Genomic DNA, 20,495 nt, shown 5'->3' with positions numbered 1-20,495 from the left:
TATTGGCCTTTGCCTTTCTCTTGGATAACATCAGTAGTAAAGCAATCCATAATGTTCTTTAAATGTATATTTTTCCATTCGATGTAAACATTAAATGTGCTTCTGTGTTTGATCATTTTCTTAGCAGATCTGAATGTAGAATTTTTTTTTAGTTTTGTTAAACGTATGACAATTTGTTTCTTTTCTTTCTATAATGAATTTTATAATACTTTCAGTTAACCCTCCTACTCCAGTTCCATGTCCTATTGGAGGACGCTACTCATTTATACAAACAGGTTTTCCTAATGAGTTTTATACAACCCGTATCAGAGGTATTACAGACAAACCCCGTGTGCAAGTGGATTGCCGAAATGTCCAGAGTGAAGCAAAGTCTTGCACCCAGGATATGACAAAATTTGAGATTGATGTTGAATATTGTGAAACAGTTGATTATCGTGGCAGGCCTATTGGAGAATATGGTGAGATTTCAATTAAAGAGTAAAATAAGTTGATTAAATCTAGAAATAGAATTTACTTCTAATTAAATTTTGAACTGTTTATTGAGATAAATGTAGAAAATACAGTTCCATGAAGAGAAATAAAAGTTTAGTTTTATTTATCTAGACATTTAAAATATTAACTTGAAGAAATTAAGTGCAAATATTAAAAGTATATCATCAAATTTTAAATTCACTTTTTCCAAGACCATTGCAATGAATGCAACTACAACTGTTTTAAATGTTAATTTCATTGCCAGGAAAATAAAGTAGAAATGTAAATAACTAGGCTCTAAGAATGTTTTCCGTAGAATGTTGCTCATTTAATTTGAAGAAATTTCATTTTTTGTGATGAAAATTAGTTTATCCTTTTCTGAATATTGAATGTAGATGAACCAGACAATATTCTGAAATGTGTCGGTTATTGGATGGAAGACTTAAGATCATATCTGATCACTTATGATGATGAAGATGCCATTTCTAATTTCAGATGCTGGGTTTGTATATAATCATTTATCTAAATTCTAAATCTAATTAACTTCAATATTTCTGTTTGATACCAGCTAGTCAGTTGTGAAGTGTGAACACTCCCTAATCTAATAAGAAATGTTACAATACATGTCACATAAATCAAACATCCAGCATCTTAATTATTCAATAATACTTCTAAATTCTTTTACTGTCATCATTGCCCTTCATTTAATTATTGCATGTAACATGCACAATCATCATACCCTAATCTGTATAGTGTAAAAGAAACCCATAAAGTATATGCTTTATATAAATATTTAGCATATGTTATTCATTTTTAAAGAAGTGAGACATTTGAAATCTTATATAAAATCTTCTTTCATATTTTAGGTTTATGAGCGTTTGTCTTGGACAAGTTTAATCATGTCACGAGCTGCAAATGCCAAATGTAAAAGAGAACAAACTGCTCATTCAGCCTTAGGTGATGGATCAACCCTGAGGGTGGAACTGGCGGAAAGTGAAAGACTTTGTAAGTTTGTTGTTTGTATATTTATTATTCCCTTTCAAAACAGATTTTGGATCCGAGTATAAGTAAAACATCTATACCAAATATTTAAGATAGTAAATATTTTCAAATTTCTGCAAATATATTTAAAAAGAAAAAAAGACATTGTGTCAAAAAGGTTTAATCATTTCATATCTATAAATTGGTAAAATAAGTAGTTGATTAAAATTAGTACTAGGTCTAAATGATTTACTAAAACTCACAAATCAGAACCCTCAGCATTCTCTGACTCCAAAAACTGAAACGAGGAAAAAGAATATCACTTATAATAGAATAGCTGAAAGTCATATATTAACATCTTTTAACCCATTAGCATTCAGATTACATTCTGGAAAGCTTATTTATTCACATTGTTTCATAGCTTCAAGATTTCAATGATGTAATTATTTATTTTTATAATGACATTGTAAGGTAGTAAGCTAAAGAAGTTCATAAGATAATAGTTTATTCCTTTGTCATCTCATTTTCTTAGTTTGAATTGCTTCAAACTGTAAATACAATAAATAATCTAAAAAATTTTTTTCCAGATGATGACTGTCCACAACGTTTTGATCATGGTTTTGACCCTTACAGAAAGCCAAACACCATCTATATTTTAAATAGAAGTGTTAAGAATGAAGCAACAGTCTTAGCTATTATTTTGGCTTTTTGCAGCTTCCTCACAAACTTTTCTATTTTCTGAAATAGTTTTTAGCTTTTTTTTTAATTGTAAAATAGATTCAAAAACATTTCTCTAAGAAAATCTCAAAACAGTACAACTTTACTTTCTTATCTAGAAGTCTACCATTATTATATCAATAAAATTTAAATAGTTTTTGTTATTTTTATAGAAACAAAACACACTTATGAAATAATGTTATTCATTCTCTTTTATATACAGAGTTTTAAGCCAGAGACTTTGGACATGCTAGGATGCTATTATTGGTGTGATTATATTGACATTATAATATCTAAGCATTTTTTAATCTACCTAAATAGTCTGAAAAACATGGTATTTTGTATCATGTTTTATAATAAGACCATTTTTTTTATATATCTATATGTGTGTGTTGTGTGAATACATATATAAACAAGTATGTATAATAATGTGTATATATAATAATGTGTGTGTGTGTAGATATATATGTGTTTGTGTACATATATAAGGTGAGGAAATAGGGATAAATTATCCTGGTGGGTACCGGAGTAGCTCTCAGGTTTGTTCCAGGTTACAGCTAACTGCATCAAGTGGTAACAAACATCAGTGATTGCTTAGTATGAGCAATCCCACTGTAACACTTCTGAGGGGTAACTCTAGGTTTGCTTCACTGGATTATGAATATTAATCAGGAGTGTAAATTTCAAACAATTACAAAGAATACAGAAATTGGTACATCGTCCAATTTTTCTTTTAATTTTATAGTTGGTCATACAGCAATGACCAATGTGTTTCTGCTGCATATGCAATCCAGCTTTATTTGCTGTGCACCTTCATTCAATTAAAAGAATAATTTGAAGATGTACCAATCTCTGTATTCGTTTGATATATACGATTAAGAAGTGTTTTATAAGAGTTATTCTCAATCTTTTTGACTTTGAGGCACAATGGAAATCAAATAAAAAAACATTACAAATACATCTTGCAGGAAAATTGACCTGTTCTAATGTAAAAATTCAGGAAAAAATTAAAAAGCTGTTGTATGCCTCGTTTTATTAATGATACTTGTGTACAAAATAACATGTTTTTTTAAGACGGTCATAATTTACTATAGGTTTTCTAAAGCCTTAAATTATATTTTTAGATATTTATGGTGCACTTAGATATCCTAAGCATTGCACTGTTTGAGAAACACTGGCTTATACATTCTTTCATTTAAAAAAAAAAAAAAAAAATTGTAAATGTTATTTTTATATTCCATGTAATCTAAGACTAATTTTTTAAAATAAAATTTCTACAATTATTTCTATAATGACTGCTTTTGACATTTGATTTATTTACTCGCATGCATCTACATACATGCATATAATTAATTCCTTAAATTTCAATTCTCAGAAATATTCACTTTAATAACAGTTGTCAGGCCAGACGTTTTATTCATCATTTATCAAAAGTTAATTAATAAACAATGTGTATATAATAATAATTAATAAGGTATATAAAAAGCTTTGTCCAAAAATAAGCTCAGTTTAACTACTTTTTTATAGAGAAAAAGTTAAATTAATAAAAACAAAATATTTTACTCAAAGGACAGTGTTGTTTGACCTCCTTTATCCTTTGGACTTCTTTTGAATGTCAATTTGTATATTTTGGCTTTAGAACATTCTTCATGAGCTGCAGTACCTAAGGAAAAGAAAATTCAGATTTAAATTTATTTACAATAATAAATGCAAAATTCTGTCTGTCCGTTCAGGACCCCTGTATCTCAGTCTAAGTTTGCTCTACATAAATATACTATACCTTTTTAGAATCAAGATGATCCTGGGATTGAAAAATCTGCCCTTTATTTGGTTCTTGAACACCCAGCATTGGGATTTGTTATATGCTAACAGGTGAAACTTTCAATTTTAAAAGAACTCCAAAAATTTTTGAGTTTACAAGTTTTTCATTTAAACTCAATTTAAAGTAATACCACATTGGTAGGGTACCAATAAATGCTTTATTATTATTATTATTATTATTATTGCTCTCTTTAGTTTTGAGCTGCAGGGCCCAATTAGCCCTCAGTATAAAAGTCTGCACGGAGTGTGACTTTTAATTTAAGCTAGTATAAAATAGAAAAGAAATCAGGTAGCAAAATATTTCAGTTTATGGACAAACTTATTTATCGTGAATATATATTCTACTAAAGTCATACATGTAATAATACTTTGGTTTTTCTTGTTAAAAAGAAAAAATAGTTGAAACAGTAGTACTCTTGAAAATATACATTAATTTGAAGTTCAAAGGAATAGCTCTAGGGTATAGAATTTTTTTTTTTTTCTTTTGAAAGAAAGGTACACATAAAAAAAAAAAAAGAGACCTAATGTTCGAAGGTCATGCCTCACCACCTCATCCCAGGTCTTCCTGGGGCTACCTCTTCCACAGGTTCTCTCAACCGCTAGGGTGACACTTTTTCACACAGCTGTCCCCATCCTCACCACAGCTGATGCTTCTTAGGTCTGACTTTTCTCTCAAGGTACTTACACTCTGTCGAGTATGTATACTGACATTACACATCCATCGGAGTATACTGGCTTCATTGCGAGCTTATGCATGTCCTCAGCAGTCGCGGCCTATGTTTCACTGCCATGTAGCATGGCTGTTCGTACACATGCGTCATACAGTCTACCTTTTACTCTGAGAGGCCCTTTGTCACCAGCAGAGGTAGGAGCTCTCTGAACTTTGCCCAGGCTATTCTTATTCTAGCAGCTACACTTTCAGAGCACCCTCCCCTGCTACTGACTTGGTCACCTAGGTAACGGAAGCTATCAACTACTTCTAGTTTTTCTCCTTGGAATGTGACAGAAGTTGTTCTCTGCACATCTTCAGTGTATATTGCTCCTGAGCATCTGCCACATACAAAAACTATCTTCCCAGTTAGCCTTCCTTATATACATATGTGTGTGTGTGTGTGTGCATACATCTGAAGCACAATTTAAATAATTTGAACTGCTTCATACTGTAAATACAACAAATAATTCAAACACTTTTTTTCAGATGGTGACTGCCCACATTTAAAATGTTGAAATAAAAGGGAAATTCTATACCCCAAAGCTATTCCTTTGAACTTCAAATTAATGTATATTTTCAAGAGTACTACTGTATCTGAGAGAAAGTTACTAGCTACCATAGTTTTAACACCATTATCTACATAACTTATATAAATGGTTTCATTCTAATGGCTGCACTTAGTGAAAAGGTGCTATGAACTCATGATCGAATGTGCGCTAAACCTGTTAAAAGTAAAAACAGTAGTTGTGTAGACTATAATATGCTAATGTGGTTTAATAGACTGAATCATGTCCATAGTTATAATTTGTTTAATAACAAAGGTCAGATTTCCTGTTAAGCATGTTGATTAACTTCGAAAATTAATTTCTTAAAATTACCTCCCTTCTTTCTAAGTTTCACTAATAACTGCTACAAGGTTTTTGTCTCTTTCCTCCAAATAAGTAAAGAAATTCAGATTTCGTTGGCTTTTTTTTTTTTTACATGCACTCAGCCAATACTCTTTAACTTATTTATAGTAATATGGCCATAGCTGGGATGCTGGGATTTATCTATGAGATGAATAAAGACCTATATTGCAAACACATTTAACCTCTTCGGTCACAACTCAACTGAAACTACTTCTAGCTCGATGATAAAGAATAACTCAGTGTAAATCATTCACATTGAAACTTTCCATCATAATCTCACATGTATGTGCAGGCATAGCCATGTGGTTAAGAAATTTGCTTCACTCTTGTATAATTCAAAGTTTGATCCCACTGTAGAGTAGTTTGGGCAAGTGTCTTTCTACTATAGCTTTGAGTTGCCCAATATTATCAATGAAATTAAGGTGGTGAGCTAGCAGGGTCGTTAGCACATCAGGCAAAACGCTTAGCAGTATTTTGTTTGTCTTTACATTCTGAGATCCATAACTTTGCTTCCTCTTCTATATTTTCTAAAATTATAGAAGTTTGATATAATAGCTGTCAATTCAGTGGTCAATATACAGTATAGTTAGAATCATTAGCATGCCGGGCAAAATTCTTAGTGGCATTTCATTTGTTTGTATGTTCTGAGTTCAAATTCCACCAAGGTCAACTTTGCCTTTCATCCTTTTGGGGTGGATAAAATAAGTACCAGCTGAACTCTGGGGTTGGCTACATTGACTTACCACCTCTCTCGAAATTGTTGGCCATGTACCAAAATTTGAAACCAATATATAGTATAGTTCAAGGTGGCAGAACTGTTAGCATGCATTTCATCTGTCTTTACATTCTGAGTTCAAATTCTGCCAAGGTTGACTTTACTTTTCAATCCTTTTGAGGTTGATAAAATAAGCAGCAGTTGAACACTGGGGTCAATATAATCAACTTACCTGAAAGTACTGACCATGTGCCAAAATTTAAAATCAATATCTAGTATAGCTTAAGAATCAGCTATAAAAATATCAAAAGTGTTTTTTTAAAAACTACATACCTATTTGAGTGTTACATTGAATATTGGCACCAGTTTTCCAGAATTGTATATTTCTAGGCTGAAAAATAGCAGAATTAATAATAATAATTGCTTGTTAGAGGAGTGATTGGCAAAATCATGAACTGTATTTAGTAATCTTTACATTTTCGAGTTCAAATCCCACCAATGTTGATAAAATGTAATTTAGTTTACTGTTCTTCTCTTCCACATCGTATCTCCTGTGCCATGCCAATGTGTGTGTGTGTGTGTGCATGCACACACATGATGTGTGTGTGTGTGTGTGTGTGCATGCACACACATGATGTATGTGTGTGTGATTTGGAGTGTGTGTATGCTTTTACTTCCTTTTCTGGACATCATGTGATGGTCATATATGAGTGTCACTGTTATACAAAAATGTCTACTCATGAAGAAATATTACTGTGCTTGGAAACAGGTGAGGGTTGGTGACAGAAAAGGCATCCAGCTGTATAAATTCTGCTTCAATAATCTCCTTCTGTCCCATGGAAAAGTGGACATTAAAATGAGGGTGAGGATTATGATGATGACACACCCACACACTCAGAGCAAGAGAGAGAGAGAGAAGAGTAGCATGAACTTATCAAATGATTTCAAATATGGTAAGTAGCAGTAAATATTGCTTTCAATAAAGATTAAATTCTAATGAAAATTAAGGAAATTAAGTCTTACTTGTTTTTCATAGTCTTTGAAATAGGGAGACTTTAGCTGAATATTTGAATCTCTTGGTAATTCCTGCTGCATTTCTAAGCATGAAAAAAGTAATATTTTATGAATAAGAAATAAACATTAAGTATTGTTATAAAGAGATGCAAATATAATTTACATTAATATCTTATATAGACATGAGTTCATATTTACTGAGAAATGCAGATGAGATTTTATGTAAGTTTATAAAATCTCTAACGATAATCAAAACAAATCTAATTACTAGTTGTTAACAGACAGCACAAATTCCATTGCAATCAGGAAAGGGGTCTTGACACTTTTGAAGGAAGGCAGCATGAAAAAAAATTGATATCTTTTCGTTTATCTTTCATTTATCTTTTACTTGGGATGAAAATTTACAAATGCAAAAAAAAAAAAAGAAACGAAATGAAAAAAAAATTGCAGATAAAGAAGACTCTTTTACTTTTTTACTCTTTTAACTGCGGCCATGCTGGAGCACTGCCTTTAGTCGAGCATATCGACCCCAGGACTTATTCTTTGTAAGCCTAGTACTTATTCTATCGGTCTCTATTGCCAAACCACTAAGTTACAGGGACGTAAACACGCCAGCATCGGTTGTCGAGTGATGTTGGGGGGACAAACACAGACACACAAACATATACACACACACACACACACATACATATATATATATATATATATATATATACGACGGGTTTCTTTCAGTTTCTGCCTACCAAATCCACTTACAAGGCTTTGGTCGGCCTGAGGCTATAGTAGAAGACACTTGCCCAAGGTGCCACACAGTGGGACTGAACCCAGAACCATGTGGTTGGTAAGCAAGCTACTTACCACACAGCCAGTTGAACAAATTTTCCTCAGTATTTATTTTTTTGAAGTCTGATACTTAGTCTATCAGTCTCGCTTGCTGAACTGCTATGTTACAGAGATCTAAACAAACCAACACTGGTTGTTAAGTGGTGGTGATGGTAGAGATAGACACAAACACAAAGACACACACATATAGATATATACATGTATTACACACACATATAGATATATATATGTATTACACACACACACACACACATGTATACAATGGGATGAAAATTTACAAATGCAAAAAAAAAAAAAAGAAACGAAATGAAAAAAAAATTGCAGATAAAGAAGACTCAACCTAAAACAATGGAAACAGGTGAGGAGAAACAATTTCTTCCAAATGACAATAAAATCACAGGAAATAATGAAAAGATAAAGACAATAAAGATGAACAAAGATGAGCTAAGATTCACATTCTTTGTAAATCAAACAAACAGTTAATTGACAAATTTACATATCTCTGGTGCCATGGACTTCCCAAAGGCACACACGTCTTTCCTCATATATATTTCCTCATGAGCAAACATTTTTGTATAACAGTCACACACACAACACACAAAACAGTAAAAGAAATAAGAAAAACAGTAAGGTTCAGAATATAAAAGACACAAAAAAGATAGATTATTAAATTTAAATTAAAACTAAGGCATTATAATGAACTTAAAAGAAACTACTCTCAAGATTTTGGAGCAAATCTCTCAAATAATGCTCACTGGAGCATTTGGTTACACTTGTACACAATTTGAGAAATGGTTAAGGGAACAGGATCTTAGAGTGTCCAGACTCAATCTAACCTGTAATCTTTCATGATATATTTCTTTGAATTATGTCTTGGTTTAATTATTGTATGTTTTATTGTACTTTTTAAATTATTTCTATATGTGAGTGTAAGAAAGCATATAGTGTATATTCATGTGTGCATGTAGGTATGTGCATATATATATGCATATATATGTGTATATGCATTTATATGTTTGTGTATGTGTGTGTGTGTTTGCGTGAGTGTGTGTGTGTGTGTACCTTTAAATTTTCAACATAGCCATTCATATATATCCCTTCATATTTATAAATGTGTTTTTGTCTCTTTTTTCTTTCTTTGTAATCCTGGTGAAAGTTCTGTATGTTTTGCATCTCTTTGAAACCTTGCGGTTAATAAAGATTATCATCATTATTATTCCTTCGTATCACAGTGTAGGTAAAAATGCACTGGAGTCTTTAGTCATCTGTCAAGTCGCAACAAGGACCTCAGACAGACAGATCACTAAAGACTTCGGTGCATTTTTACCTACACTGTTACAAAGGAATAATAATGATAATAATCTTTATTAACCTGAGTTTCGATATTATTATTATCATTGTTATTGTTGTTATTATTATTATTATTATTATTATTAAGGCAGTGAGCTGACAGAATCGTTAGCATGCCAGGCAAAATGCTTAGTGGCATTTCGTCTGACCTTACATTCTGAGTTCAAATTCCGCCAAGATCAACTTTGCCTTTCATCCTTTCAGGGTCAATGAAATAAGTGCCAGTTGAGTACTGGGATCAATGTAATCGACTAATCCCCTCCCCCAAGTTTCTGGCTTTGTGCCTATAGTACAAAAGATTATTATCATCATCATCATCATCATTATACTTTACTTCCCAGGGCTCTGGTTGATTCTGTGAGAGGGGACAGCAGCCTGTTGTCAGGGGTCTCACAGGGTCTCTTTCTGCAAATTACAAGACTTGGTACTTGGATGTTACGTATCATGGGAGACTTTCAACATCCAAGCACCAATCTCAAAATCCTAGCTGTCCCCAATAGACCAATTTTAGGGGCATACTCTGCTCTCACATCAATTACAGTTTCTCCAGCACATTTCTCAAACTTGGTTGTTAGTGCTCTGGGTGCCCCTACAACTACTAAGATATTATTATTATTATTATTATTGAGTGAGAGAGTAGTGCATGCCATCAAAGTGACACTGGGGTAAAATATACAAAGCCCAATATACCCATCATGACTACCCGTCTGATAAGGGTACACCAGGCACATGCATCACAACCATATGTGCGCGACATGGTGATCTCATATCAAGATAAACAGCACATGACCTCGCAGGTGGGGCCCACTCAAAAGGTCCCTGAATAAGGTTTGTTTAAGGATGTTGAGCAAAACACTCATGTTTCCAAAGGTGAATTATTCAAACCCCAAAGAACTCCTCTCAACACATGGCTATGATGCTCCCCCACTACTTCTGCTTGTGATCAGAGATGCACATATCGTCAGCCACCAAGGCACATGCTCAACTGGTTAAGGTCAAACAACTGACAAGCAAATCTGTGGTATTAAGCAGAATATTTGCTGTAGCCCATCTTTTATACTAAGACAAAACAACGAACATGATAACACTTCCAATCAATTAAGATCAGAAGCCATGAGAGCCACTGTCTGGTACTGCATCCAAGCATTTATTATTATTATTATTATTATGTTAGCTGGCAGAATCATTAGCATGCTAGATGAAATACTTTGCAGTATTTCACTTGTTTCAACATTCTGAGTTCAAATTCCGCTGAGGCTGACGTTGCCTTTCATCCTTTCAGAGTCAATAAATTAAGTACCAGTGAAACACTGGGGTCGATGTAATTGACTAGTCCCCTCCCCACAAATTTTAGGCCTTGTGCTTTTTGTAGAAAGGATTATTATTATTGTCATTATTATTATTATTATTATTAATTATTATTATTATTATTATTAATTATTATTATTATTAATAAGGTGGCAAGCTGGCAGAATCATTAGCATGCTGGACAAAATGCTTAGTGGTATTTTGCCTGTTGCTACATTCTGAATTCAAATTCTGCCAAGGTCAACTTGTCCTTTTGGGGTTGATAAATTAAATACCAGTGAAACACTGGGGTTGATGTAATTGACCAGTCTCCTCCCCACAAATTTCAAGCCTTATACTTTTAGTAGAAAGGATTATTATTATTATTATTATTATTACTACTATTATTATAATTATTTTGATGATGATATTTCTTGATTTATATGAAACATTGTCTCCCATGAGCTCTATATCAATAGCAAACCAAAACCACTAAACCATATATTAATCTAGACCTTGAAGACTGACAAATTGTATTTTTTTAAACTATCTGGTTAAATAAATTTCTCTAGAGAAAATCTTTGACTTAAGCTTAAAATTCAAACAGTGAAACATTATGTATACTAACCATTCTTTTGGGGAATATACTTCAAACGTTGAGCAAAATCATTAGTGACATATTTCACTCTTTGCTTTAAAGATTTGACTTGATCACAATGATAAGGTTTACAAGGAACATTATTAGGGAATTCAAAACACCTGTTATTATTTGTAGTCAATGAGTGGACATTTTCAAAACCTGAATCTATCTGAACTTCTTGATAAAATGGCTGGTGAAAACTGTTTTGATAAGAGTCAAGATTTTCAGAAGAATGTCTCTCTTCAGTGTGTAATATAGGTGTAAGTTTTGGCTTAGGATGAACTATATTAGCAGGATTAGACTTCTGAAACATGTTTTGCATCATTAAATCATAGTATTGGTTTGAAGAATCATTTGAAGGAGTGGGAGCAGTTTCTTGTGTATTTTGATGAGCAAAACTGTTTGGTTTGAGAAAAACACTATCAACTAATCTGTCTTTTTTAAACCATATTTGCTTTTGTTTTGGCATCATGGGTGGTTTCAAATCTGATTGAACATCAAGTAAAAGATTTAATTCTTTTGTATTCATATTAAGCATACCAGTTGGAGAGCTTTTCAGTTGAGAATGAAGAGGAGGAGGAGAAAAAGACCATGGCTTTGAGTATTTCCAACCATATTTCTGTTTTTCAGATGAAATTTCCTTTTGTCTTTTAGCTGTACTCAAAAGTTCATCAATCTCAGAATCTCGAGACCTTTTAATTGATGAAAATTCCCAAATATCATCATTAGTTTCTTTACTGTCATCACTTTCTTCAATAAAATGTAAATCTTTATAATGGCTGTTTGGATTTCGCACATGCATAGAGTCATTATTTTGTTGGCTGTTGTAATGATATGTTAAATATTCAGTTCTTGAAGGTAGTTCAGGAGATCTGAAGACTCTTTTATTTCCATATCTCAATTTGTTCTGATTATTCAAATAATTGTCAGTCAAATCATTATCTTTTCCTGTCATTTTATCAACAGATGTACAAGGATTAGAAACTGATCCCATCCATATATTTTTTATATTATCCTTCCAATTTATTTCAAAAGATCTGTTGTCCTTTGTCATCAGTTCAGGTAATAAACTGCTGTTTAAATCCTCATCGGGTTTTTGTAAAAAGTTGTTATAGCTTCCAAAATAATACTGCTCTTCATCTGGTTCTTCCTTTAGAGGTAATGTCATCAAAGAGTCAGGTTTGTCTATATATTGAGTATCTTCTTTTTGTTCTTGATTTGGTGACCAAAGATGCATCAAAGGCTTAGACTGGAGAATCTCAGGACTATCTTCAATAGAAATGATGTCATATTCTAATTTTATGTCATTATAATCAGGTGTTAATGACTTCTTTTGCATTGTTTGTTGGTTATAGTTATTTGATAATTGTAAGCTGTTGTCTTCATTTGCAATATTATGAAACATCTATTTAAAAAATAAAAAAGCATACTTCATCTTATGAAATAGGTAATTTTGTTCATCAGATAACTTTATTTAATGCAAATTCTGGGTAATTATTCTTATAAAAATATAGGAAGATATTAAGAACACTCTTATTACAATTTTAAGCCTTTATCTTTTATATACTAACATAAATTGAACAATCAACAAATTCTAGGATTTGCGTGAATTACCAAAGCAGATACATTTCCACTAAATACCTAGTGTATTGTCAACTGTGAAACGCTAGTGATGATTTAGGCTGATAGAGTAAAATACCTTGTATAATGGCAATGTCCTTTGGAAGACAGGAATATAGATTAATAGTCAAGCAAATTAACCAGGATATTGATTAATAGTCAAGTAAATTGATCACTTAATTGACTCTGATATTTTCACATATCATAACTAAAACTAAATGTTTTAAATGTCTATTGTTTATATATGTCACAGTTAATTTCTGAATTAATTCATGTTTGTCCTTAAAGTAATCTGCATTTAGAATAGTTTCAGTTATAACCAGTATTAATCCCTAGTTTCACAGCTTTTCATAATTCTAAGTTTTCATGTCTAAATAAGAAAGTATTCAATTATATATTTGAAAGTTTTTAGATAAGTTATTATTAATACAAATAGAATATCAGTTTATTTACATACACTTTATATATTTCCATTATATTGTCAGAGAGTAATCTGACAGTTTTTCAACCATTTTCTGCCAGCTGCCAAAGTTTCATCATTTGAAAAAGATTTATCCCATAAAATATTATTAAAATATGGTTTAAAATGGCAAAATAGCTCACTTCTAATGGGAAAAAATGTATAAAATATATATGGATACTCTTTTATACTATAACTTGCTTCAGACATTGGAGTGCAACCATGCTGGAGCACTATCATATAAGGTTAGTTAAACAAATAAGCCCCAGCATTTATTTTAAGTCTGGTACATATTTCTATCAGTCCTATTTGCTGAACCACTAAGTTACAAGGACATAGACAGACAATATGGGTTGTCAAATTGTGCCACGTAGAAAGCACTAAGTCCATTCTGCTGAGTGGTTGGTGTTAGGAAGGGCATCCAGCTGTAAAAATCCTGCCAAAACAGTTACAAAAGTCTGGTACAGGCTTCTGCATGGCCGGCTCTTGTGAAACTGCCCCACCCATGCTAGTGTGGAAGGTGGACATTAAACAATGATGATGATACACACACACACACACACATATATGGTTTCAAGTCCAGTTCCACTGAATGGCACCTTGGCCAAGTGTCTTCTGCTATAGCCTTGGGCTGACTAAAGCCTTGTGATTGAATTTGGTAGGTAGAAGTTCCTGTCATGTGTGTACATGTGTGTACAAGTGCCTGTGCCTGTGCCTCCCAACAGAGAGGAGGGAAATATCTGCACAAATGGGCCCTTTACCCAATTTCCTCAAGACATTCCCACCACCCATCACCTTTGTAACTGTAGTATTCTGCTGCGGTAAGTAAATGTGAGCAGAACTGCTTACTCCACCAGATTTTCTGTGATAACACTTTTTCACTACTCAGAACCATTTCACCTGATGCCCATCCATCCGTCCATCCATCTACCTATCTACCAATCTGCTTCCTTGTCTGCCTATCTGTCAATCTATTTAACTATCTATTAGGTTGCTAGAGTTGCCATAAAACCTAATAATTAAATCAAGTTATTGAAAGTTGTTTGGCTTAATAAAGTATAGTCACATTTTTTTATTTGTATCTAATCTTAAAACTTCTAAAATTGTTTCCACAGATAATTTATAATGTGATCTATACAGAACATACATATACATACACACACAGGCTTGCAAGCAAATGTACACATCATAAACAGGCAAGAAACAACATGCATAAAATTTTTTCTCAAGCACAAAGCCATCTTATTGTTAGAAATGAGGTGCTACACATAAACATTATCTACTTACATGAAAAATATTTGGAGATATGTTGGGGAATTTAACTTCAAAGTCTTCAGAGGACATTTCCACAAGCTCTTTGAGTGGACATGACTTAAAAAGTAACTGAGCACTGATGAAAAAAAGGTAATAAATATAATTTTAATACAATAGTAAAAACAAAAATCTGAACAAATAATTAGTTGTAAAGAAATAATTAGTTGAAAGAATTTATTTAAGTAGATTTTATTTATTATATAACATATCAGCATGTATTTAACAGTGCCACTTTAGCATGCAGTCTACCTGGTCATTTACACCTTAGCATGCAGTTTACTTGGCTATTTACACCTTAGCATGAAATCTGATCCTAATCCTAAACCAAATCCAAAACCTTAACCCAGATTAGGTAATTTCACAGCAGAGACTATGGATACTGCAGCAGATTGCACACTAAAGTAGTACCTATTTTACTAACAGAATAATATTCTAAGGCTTAATTTGAATGAAAGTGTTTGTTTCAACTTGCCACAAAACTTCATCATTTACCAAATATCATAACATTATTGCTGTAAACTCAACAACTGAACTGAATTTCAAGAGTAGTCTAAAAGTTTAATTAAACATTGCTTTTATTTTCCTGACTGATTCATGTCCATATTTTAAGATAGTAATAACTTTTTAAACTGGCCCCACCTATTAGTCAGTTTTTTATTGTTTTACATTAAAAAACTACATTAAAAAGTTATGATGACAAATCGTAGATCAATTAAAACTTTAAAGTTGTTTCTCCTACCTTCATTGACCAGAATTGATAATTAAGCAAATGATTCTTTTTTCCCACAATGGATGTAATTTTAATTAACCAGTATTTCTTGATTCACTGCATTAAGTATAAAGCACTGATCTTACAAAAAGATTTTAAGATTGTTTTTTTATATCCCAGTTCAATGCTAGAAACAAAATTAAGACTCCTAATATTTGTCTTTTCGATACAAAATCATTGTACTATCTATAAAGGAATGCCCTTAATTACATTTTAACTCTATATTTTAATCTATATTTCAAAACTTGAAATTAAAGAAAATAATAAGAAAATCTAAATAGTCAAAATTAATGAAACTGGTTTAACTTACTTGAAGAGGTTAATACATGGCCAACAAAGAAGATGCTTTTCTGGCTGTAATAATAATAATAATAATAATAATAATAATAATGATGATGATGATGGTGATGGTGATGGTGATGGTGATGGTGGTGGTGGTGGTGATGATGAAACATTCCATGAATAAATGGCAGACAATGCTACAGCTCGAGATAAAAGAGGGACTCATAAAAACCAAAGCTATCCCCATTAAAAGATGAATATTCCAGGGAGACACACTCTCTCCACTCCTTTTCTGCTTGGCACTGACACCTTTATCTGACATGCTAAACAGAACTGGATGTGGATACTGTTATGGCAAAACAATTAGCCACCTCTTATATAGGGATGATCAAAAAGTGTGTGCTACAAATAATAAACAGCTGGAAACATTACTACAGACAGTACATGGATTTACCAAAGAAATAAACATGAAATCTGGCTTACAACCTTGAAAAGAGGAAAACTAGTTAAAAGTAGCAACATCACATTAGATAAAGCAAATGAAATAAGAGAATTAGACCAAAGCCAGACATACAAACACTTAGGAATCAATGAACTAGATATGATACAACACACACAAATGAAAGAGAAGATAAGAAAAGAATATTACAGACAAGTTAGATTACTACTGAAAACAGACCTCAATGTAAAAAACAAGATAATAGGTATCAACACTCTAGCTGTACCAGTTATAAATTACAGCTACAATATTCTTAACTGGACTCAAAATGAACTAATCAAAATAGACAGGAAAACAAGAAAAATAATGACAGGATTTAGGATGCACCACCCAAAATCTGACAGAAAAGTTATATAGACAACATATGGAAGGTGGTAAAGGCCTTATACAGCTAGAAAACTATTACAAAATAACCACCATAGGACTACAGAAATACCTACTTCAGAAGCAAGGAAAACTAATACAAATAGCCACAAAATTTTAACAAAACAACTGTTTTCAGTTTTTAAGGAAGCTGACAAATACAAAAAAGAAGTCGTAGTACCTAACAACAATGAAGAAAAAGAAGAAACAACAAAAGCTGTAAAACAACTGAAATCCAAACTAAAACTGGAACAGCAATGAATCATGATAAAATGATGGCAAGAAAAGTCCCTTCATAGCAAATACTGGGTTAAACTAAACAGAAAAGAAATAGACAAAGCAAAATCCCAACAATGGCTGAGAAGCTCAGGACTCAAAGCAGAGACTGAAGGATTTTTAATTACAGCACAAAACCTCCCCACCAGAAATTACCAAAAACATGTAATGAAAAGAAATACAAGTAACTGCAGAATATGTGGAAATGGACAAGAAACAATAAATCATATTGTCTCTGGCTGCCCAGTTCTGGCTAAGAAGGAATATATTCACAGACATGACAGAGTTGAGATCAATATACACTGGAAGCTGTGCCAACACTCTGAAATAACAACAGAAAAACGATGGTATAGGCACATGCCAGAAAATGAGAAAGCAACCATACTCTATGATATAGAAAGAGGAATTAAAACCAATAGGCCGGCTATAGTTGTCAGAGATCATCAAGAAAAAAATGGTTTCTAATTGATGTATCAATACCTACAGATAACAATGTTTCTCTAAAAGAAATGGAGAAACTTTCAAAATACAAAGACCTGGAAATAGAGGTAACTCGAATGAGGAGTCTAAAGACAAACAATTCCTATCGTAGTAGGTGCATTAGGTATGATAAAAAAATATTCAGACTTATACGTAACAAAAACACCAGGACTAACAAGTATATATAACATAGAAAAAAATAGCACTACTAGGCAATGAATATATCCTACATAAAACACTTTCGATACAGTAACAATGAGAGCATCACAGCAAACCACAGTACATACCCAAGGCACGCAGAGCTGTGCTTGGTAGTGTGATAACAAATAATGTAACAAATCAATAATATTTTGATATTGAGTAAATGCATACAAAACAATTTTCATTATTCTGAACTCATCTTGGACAGGTCCATATGATGGCATTGTCATACCTGCAAAGTTTATCTTGAACTGGAAACACTCTCAGTAAAGCAATGGATAAAATACACCACTTTAACACCACCAGATAAAGGACCTTTAGAAATTGTCCATGAGATTTATCTGAAAGTTCTCCAGAAGAGATTATTTAGATTGTTCCTGTTGATACCCAGAATCGTTTCCAAGTCATCATCATTCATACTGATAATGAAGCTTCTATAGAAGGCAAATGTGAACATTCCACCAAGCGCATTTCCCTTTTTGGCAGTATGCACTAAGTACTTGACAATATTCCAAATACCAGGTACCAAACCTCATTCTGCACTTAACCAAGACTGCAGTGCAGTCAAAGAAACAATTTGCAGGAAGATATCTCACAAATGACAACCACACTTGTTTACTGCCATTGCTATTCAGAAATTTCTGAAAATGTCATAGAGTTAGTGTATGTATCATCAATCATGCCATCCTAAAGACTCCCACCTCCCTAATGGAATGGATATTAGAAGTAGATGGACCTCCTGACTAGTGGTCCATCTAGTAAAAGAGCATGTATTCCAATCTGATCAGATACTTTCAGTAAGAAGCAAATGATGTATGAGTGTGTGCATGCACATGTATATAAGTGTGCTTTCTTGCATGTGTGCATTCTGATATGTGCATGCATGTGTTTATTTCTAAACAATCATTGTTATATATACCTCTGAAATATCCTCCTTCAGCCAATCACGATTAAGCCATTCTTTCTGAGATTTTGTTGATCTCATTAGACAAAGTTCACAAATTTTTCGAATAAGTACTGCCGTGTGTTCAATACTGCTTGCAATTAAGACCTACAAGTATTAAAATATGAAGATGGTTATAATCATAATTAATATTATCACATTATTGTAAACATTAGTATTACGTTTTTAGAAAGTTTCATTCAAGCATCTATTGCTACATCAGGTACACCTCCATATTCCTGAGATGTGTGCAGCACATTGTCTCTTGAGAGAGTAACATAGTGTTTGCATGTTATATCTGATTAGCTTTGTTTTGAGGTTTTGATTTAGTGTTTAATGTTATTGTCTGTTCAAGTCAGAATATATACTATGTAAGTTGTGTTATTTTGTTGGATAGTGACTGTGTTTTGAATATGTTGGTGAGTTGTGATATGATGGCAATTAAGATTATTGCCTCTTTTTAGGCAGATTATTCTGCCCTTCTTAAGTCCAAATTCCATTCTAATAGCAGTACTAAAACAGTGGACTGTGTTCACCAAGGAACTCACTTGTGTCTCATCCTTGCCACACAGTTTCAAATCATCCATGAAGAGGAGGTGGTTGATTGTTTGGGATTTTTCTTTTAGTTGATACTCCAGGTTTATTTTCCTAAGTACCAAGGTCAGGGGTAACATGCAGAAAACAAAAAGCAACAGAGATAAGCGATCACCCTGGAAAATCCTCTTCCGATACCCAGGGTGCCCAAGCTTTTTCCATAAAATGTCATTCCAGTTTTCCACCCCACAGTATTTCTCTTCAGGAAACGCATTATATTCTTCACAATTCTAGACAGATCTAAGCACTCAATGATCCATGAATGAGGAATCATAACATAGGCTTTGCAATAGTCAATCCTGTGGTATGACGTCAGCAATTAGGGAGCTGACCGGAACCGTGAACTGACCGGAACGGTGAGCTGACTGGAAGAGGAAGAAGGGCAGAGGGAGCTTCGATCGGGATTTCATATCCTTTTCAAACGGGGTTGTTGTGAGGAGAGGACGTGCCAAGCGATCGTCTAGGTGTTGGGAAAAGCAGCTGCTCTTTCTAGTGTTCTTCAGGTCGGGCCAACCGCAAGGATCGGATACCGCAGGACAGACTCGTGCGAGGGAAGCCGATTACTTCTACTCTCACGCATACACCACAAATCCAGGCCATTCCTAGATTTGTTCTCCTTCGTTTACAATCTTGCAGTACCATTTTGTCTATGAATAATTGATCTTTGGTACCTCTGCATCTCCTTCTACAGTCTTTTTGTTCTGTTGGTAATATGTCATTCTCATCAAGAACTTTATAGTTCTTTTGTAGTTCATCCTGACAGTACCTTCCACATTAATGGAAAGCAAGAAATTGGTCTGTAATTGTCAGAAGCATTCCTTTTGATGCATCCTTCAGACACAACTTTTCGTCAACCAGCCCGGGATTTTTTCTTCTCCATTGATCAATGCATTAAATTGCTCTGTGATCAATTTATGGCAACTACTGAACATTTTTATCCAAATCCCCTGTACAATATCAGGTCCTGCTGCTTTCCAATAGCTTATCTTTTTACTCATATTTCTGATACTGCCTTCTTTGAAGTGGATCACCTCTTGCTGGGGATAAGAAGCTGTTTGCTTCAGGCTGCAGGGCCATTCAGCTGTAGTATTATGTTGTTCTTGCTTACTCCATATATTATTACTACTATAATAATAATTATTATTATTATTATTATTTCTATTGTTATTATTTTATTATTATTATGATTATCATTGTTATTGTTAATGAATAGATTGGCAAACCATTAAAGTATT

At 33.1% G+C, this 20,495-nt stretch overlaps 2 protein-coding genes across 2 annotated transcripts in view; one reads left to right on the top strand and one right to left on the bottom strand.

Annotated features, from left to right (window-relative positions):
* Positions 1 to 3,461, top strand: part of LOC106872953 (uncharacterized) — a 37,026-nt gene extending 33,565 nt beyond the window's left edge. Inside the window, exons 11-14 of the mRNA XM_014920133.3 lie at positions 216 to 458; positions 867 to 973; positions 1,338 to 1,476; positions 2,040 to 3,461. Coding sequence (XP_014775619.1) covers positions 216 to 458; positions 867 to 973; positions 1,338 to 1,476; positions 2,040 to 2,194 — 644 coding nt within the window. The 3' untranslated portion in view covers positions 2,195 to 3,461. The remainder of the gene's footprint in view (positions 1 to 215; positions 459 to 866; positions 974 to 1,337; positions 1,477 to 2,039) is intronic.
* LOC106872952 (uncharacterized) overlaps positions 3,174 to 20,495 on the bottom strand; it is a 39,824-nt gene continuing 22,502 nt past the window's right edge. Inside the window, exons 9-15 of the mRNA XM_014920132.3 lie at positions 18,643 to 18,774; positions 15,933 to 15,976; positions 14,827 to 14,929; positions 11,448 to 12,864; positions 7,349 to 7,422; positions 6,659 to 6,716; positions 3,174 to 3,832 (exon numbers count right to left, since the gene is read on the bottom strand). Of these exons, the coding sequence (XP_014775618.3) occupies positions 3,729 to 3,832; positions 6,659 to 6,716; positions 7,349 to 7,422; positions 11,448 to 12,864; positions 14,827 to 14,929; positions 15,933 to 15,976; positions 18,643 to 18,774 (1,932 nt within the window). The 3' untranslated portion in view covers positions 3,174 to 3,728. The remainder of the gene's footprint in view (positions 3,833 to 6,658; positions 6,717 to 7,348; positions 7,423 to 11,447; positions 12,865 to 14,826; positions 14,930 to 15,932; positions 15,977 to 18,642; positions 18,775 to 20,495) is intronic.

This window comes from Octopus bimaculoides, chromosome 19 (genome assembly GCF_046866305.1).
Source record: "Octopus bimaculoides isolate indiv1 chromosome 19, ASM4686630v1, whole genome shotgun sequence".
In the NCBI taxonomy this organism is placed as follows: Eukaryota; Metazoa; Mollusca; class Cephalopoda; order Octopoda; family Octopodidae; genus Octopus; species Octopus bimaculoides.
The sequence above is the reverse complement of the archived record's forward strand: the minus strand, read 5'-3'. Positions and strand labels throughout refer to the sequence as shown.